The sequence below is a fragment of the Bison bison genome, unplaced genomic scaffold (assembly GCF_000754665.1).
Source record: "Bison bison bison isolate TAMUID 2011002044 unplaced genomic scaffold, Bison_UMD1.0 scf7180017864381, whole genome shotgun sequence".
In the NCBI taxonomy this organism is placed as follows: domain Eukaryota; kingdom Metazoa; phylum Chordata; class Mammalia; order Artiodactyla; family Bovidae; genus Bison; species Bison bison.
The window spans coordinates 1632314-1637156 of NW_011494953.1; the positions used below are offsets into that span (position 1 = coordinate 1632314).

General features: G+C 42.6%; 1 protein-coding gene across 1 annotated transcript in view; it reads left to right on the forward strand.

Moving 5' to 3' along the window:
- The window catches only part of LOC105001335 (trichohyalin-like), a 46279-nt gene that overhangs the window by 37969 nt on the left and 3467 nt on the right, over positions 1-4843 (forward strand). Inside the window, exons 5-6 of the mRNA XM_010857549.1 lie at positions 3205-3352; positions 3946-4842. Of these exons, the coding sequence (XP_010855851.1) occupies positions 3205-3352; positions 3946-4842 (1045 nt within the window). The remainder of the gene's footprint in view (positions 1-3204; positions 3353-3945; position 4843) is intronic.

Below are 4843 nucleotides of genomic sequence, written 5' to 3' on the forward strand. Positions count from 1 at the left end.
TTCTCCAATGCATGAAAGTGAAAAGTGAAAGTGAAGTCGCTCAGTCGTGTCCAACTCTTAGCGGCCCCATGGACTGTAGCCTATCAGGCTCCTCCATCCATGGGATTTCCCAGGCAAGAGTACTGGAGTGGGGTGCCACTGCCTTCTCTGAAGAGAACTCTATAAAACCCTAAATAGAAGTCAAAAAGAGATATCTTCATTCTTCACTAAGGAGCTGCTACAGCAAGTTTGCTGAGTCCAAGAAGTGGTGACAGTTCTAAGAGAACCTTTAGATCACAGACATTGATGCTGACGTCCTTAAGGATGAAAAATTGAGCCAGGCTTACAACTGTATTCCCATTGCCAATCAATTCCACTTTCCTCTTCACCCCACTTCCAGGATAGCAACAAGGGAAGGGACGAATTGAATTCAAGATCACTATCATTCAGACCAACTTGAACATTAAAATACAGCCATCAGGACTCAGGTCCCAAATCTTCATATCCCATGGGAGGATCCTACAAAGTCTCATCAAAATTCAAAAAACCTATACTTGCCTCTGTTGGACAAAGGAAAAGAGAGAAATGCCAAAAACCACTGAATCATTTAATAGTCTCCATAAACCTATTACAAACCAAAGTTTCATACTGTCTGAAATGTAAGGGTGAGAGTCAACCAGGGATAAAATTCAGGTTCTTACAATAAAACAATGCTGATATTTGCAAATGATCGCCAGAGTTGAGAAACCCCTGACAAACATAATGGGTCAGAATGACTGATTATCTTAATGTGCTTCCACGAGACCCAGACTCAAGTGTTTAGGTGTCATAATCATCAGTAACTGGGGCTGAACAAGATGACTGTATCTACAATAATGCATTACACCAGCTCTTTTCCTCCAGGGGCATCAGTATGCTAATGAGAACAGAAATGAGCAAATTTCATTTAGATAGAATATCACTAATAATATTTCACAGATTTAAAGTTCTCTTATGAACAATTTGATGAAAACATATTTTTAAGTACCCTTAAAAATTATTTACTAAGGACATGATCTCCAATCTGTAGGAAAATCATAAGACTAAAGAATATAGATGCATATGTTTTCCCACCAGCATTTTTAGAGAAGAAATTAAAACTAGTTCCTTACAAACTCTTGTTGACCTAGAATGGCCTCAGGCAGTTACCCCATGGACTGTCATATCCCAGAAAGAAATCATCTGGGTCTCATTAGTTTATGCCAAAATTTCTGTTTAACCTCAGCCTAGAATTTATATCTTTTATAAAGTAAATGGTTTACAGGTCACTACTTTGTAATGAAATTGCAATTAACTAAGATTCTGAACATGAATTTATTTAATTTTAACAATTAAGGAAAAATAGAGATTCTGCCAAATATTCTATCCTTTCATGTTAGGTGGAGCCAGTACTCTGTCAGGAAGAAAGGTCTGTGAACCTCGTGCCAAAGAGCTACGTGAGCAAACAGCAAGATAAACAAGTCATTCGTGGAGACAGAGGTGGAGCTGGGCTTGGTTAGAAATGAATCAGGCCATCCCACAGAGTGGGTGTCTCCTTTCTAAGTTGTTCTTCAGGGCACAATTAAAACCTCTATAAAAGGCCCAGCTCCCAGCTGTTCAGTACACCTGCCAGCAGTGTCAGCGAGCACTTGACCTCTTCCTCTGGTGAAGTGGGTAAGTCCCATTCGGTGGGATCATGTTCTTCTGTACGATTCTTCATTTTCCAGCTGTTGTAGATGTTGGGGGGTGGTTAAGGAGGGTCTATGTGACAGTTAGCATCAGTATCTTACAGATATACCTGCTCCTACTGCTGCTAAGTCACTTTAGTCGTGTCCGACTCTGTGCGACCCCATAGACAGCAGCCCACTAGGCTCCCCCATCCCTGGGATTCTCCAGGCAAGAACACTGGAGTGGGTTGCCATTTCCTTCTCCAATGCATGAAAGGGAAAAGTGAAAGTGAAGTTGCTCAGTTGTGCCTGACTCTTAGTGACCCCATGGACTGCAGCCTACCAGGCTCCTCCATCCATGGGAGGAGGAGATATACCGACAGATATACCTAATTCCTACTAACTCCATGCCATCTTTCTATGGAGCACTTAACTCTATAGGTTTGTTTGGACATTAGGGGTTGGAGGATGGTCATATATGACTGATGTGGCTCATCTTCCTGAAAAAAGTTTGCCAGCCCTCAGTTCTCTTCTTTATATTGCTTCTACCCAATATGGACTATGCTCATGTGGTTATGGTACCTGAGGTATTGAAGTTGAGAAGCAACTAAAGAAGCCAGCTTTCCAGGTTCAGTCTGACTCATCAAATCTGGCAGCCAATCAGAAAGCACCTAACAGAAACTTACAATGATTGAATACTTGTAATACATAAGAATTAAGGCTAATAATATGAACTTTGTTTTCTGCATTGATATATCTAAATATTACAATACCACCTTTGACTAGGAAGTAGTACTTAAGAGCTGGTGACTTACAAATTATACTTCTAGATCTCTAAAGGACTATATACAGTTAGGAACTAATCCACATCCCCTTTTTATTGTTCCAGTTTTGCTGCTACAATTAGGTTTACTTATCCATTTTAAGATCCTTCACTTTTTGGTTTTCACGTAGCCGCTTTGCTCAGTCTTAGAGGAAAATTCTTGAGTAGCAACCTATCAAATCTAAATATCTACAATCTTCAGTCTGATTTGAAAAACACTAGGGAATAGGAAGAAAGAGAAAGGATATGGATAATACAAACTGGGTAGAAAATCAAAAGCTAACTACAGGATAGCCTGAGATGCATGCCTGGCTTGAAATTTTTCAGAATCTCTTCCCTTTTATAAGCACTACATGAAAGTGAATGTCAGTCAGTCGTGTCCAAAGCCTTGTGATCCCATGAACTGTAGCCTGACTGGCTCCTTTTCCATGTAACTCTCCAGGCAAGAGTACTGGAATGGGTTGCCATTTCCTTCTCCAGGGGATCTTCCCCACCCAGGGATCGAACCAGGGTCTCCTGTGTTGCAGGCAGATTCTTTACCAACTGAGCCATATTCAAAGATTTTAAAATGCTTTGAAAGTCCCAGTTGAAAATACTTTGGTAAAGTCAAATTATTTAGGGATCTGCCTGAAACTGTGGAGAAAGCCTCCCCAAGATCAGAAACAGAGTTTTATTCTGAATCCAATTTTATTGTTCTAGGTTTACTTGAATTTGAAGGAAGAAAAAAATGTCTCCACTTCTGAGAAGCATCTTTAATATCACTAAAATTTTCAATCAATATGCCTCACATGATTGTGATGGGACAACACTAAGCAAGAAAGACCTGAAGAATCTCCTTGAGAGGGAATTTGGAGATATCCTTCGGGTAAGAAATAACAAGAAAAGGAAATTTCTCTACTGATTTAGAGCTATGAAATTTCTTCTCAGGAGAGACCAGAGCAAGGAATGGTGACTTTATATTCATTTATAGCCATGACAGTTCTACACCATATTCCCCATTCATGTCTGAGTCTGAAGGTAATTAATTAGTTACTTAATTATTTAATCAGGCTCTTCTCTAGTAAAATGGCATTTCTGCAAATGTTTTGTTCTGTTTTCAAACATGGGATAAAAATCAAATCAGCATACTGGCTATTTCAGACAGAAATGGCTGCTGCAAATCTTCATACATTTCCACTGCTTTCTCTCTTGAGGATGAATTCATTCTTATTTATCCAGCTATAACTTGTATTCTTTTGATCAGCATTAAATTATAAGACGCAAAAATTTCCAATGAATGTATGCTTTAAAATTAGGTTGTTCACGTTTTACATGCGGACAAGACTCCATACAACTGAGTGTTTCTCTAATTGTTCTTAATGTCTTTTGAGTACCAACATATTATAAAATATACAGTGTGTGTGTGGAAGTTTACTACCTGTAAATAGTACATTGTAAAAGTTTTGATTTCTTTTTCAGAGACCACACGACCCAGAAACGGTAGACCTGGTCCTGGAACTTCAGGATCGCGACCGTGACGGGCTAATCGATTTCCATGAATTCCTCGCGATCGTTTTCAAAGTGGCTGCAGCTTGTTATTATGCTCTCGGCCAGGCCTCGGGGCTAAATGAGAAGGAAGCCAAGTGTGAGGGAAAGGGAAACCCGTTACAAGATCGCAGGAGGGAAGACCAAAGGAGATTCGAGCCCCAAAACAGACAACTAGAAGAACGCAGGCTGAAGAGGCAGGAACTGGAGGAGCTCGCTGAGGAAGAGGAGCTGAGGGAGCAGCAAGTAAGACGTGAGCAGAGGCTGCAAAGGAGAAAACAAGAAGAGTGTGGTGAGGAGGAAGAGCTGCAGCAAAGGCCCAAGGGTCGGGAGCCAGAGGAGCTTCTGAACCGAGAGCAAAGTTTCGAGAGGCAGGAGCAACGGGAACGACAGCGCCTCCAGGTGGAACAGCAACAGCGGCAAAGAGGAGAGCTGCGGGAGCGCCAGGAAGAAGTGCAGCTCCAAAGGCGGGAGACTCAGGAGCTCCACAGGGAGCGTCTGGAGGAAGAGCAGCAACTGCAAAAGCAGAGGCGCGGGCGCGAGGAGCGGCTCTTGGAGCAGGAGAGGCGGGAGCAGGAGCTGCGGCGCAAGGAGCAGGAGCTGCTCGAGAGACAGCAGGAACAGCAGATCCGCGAGGAGGTGCAGAGCCTTCAAGAAGACCAGGAGAGGCAACGACGCAAGGAAGAGCAGCGCTACGACCAAAACTGGAAGTGGCAACTAGAGGAGGAAAGCCAGAGACGCCGCTACACACTGTACGCCAAGCCAGCTCAACGGGAGCAGGTGAGGGAGGAAGGGCAGCTGCGGCTTGAAGAGGAGCAGCTGCAGCGGGAGA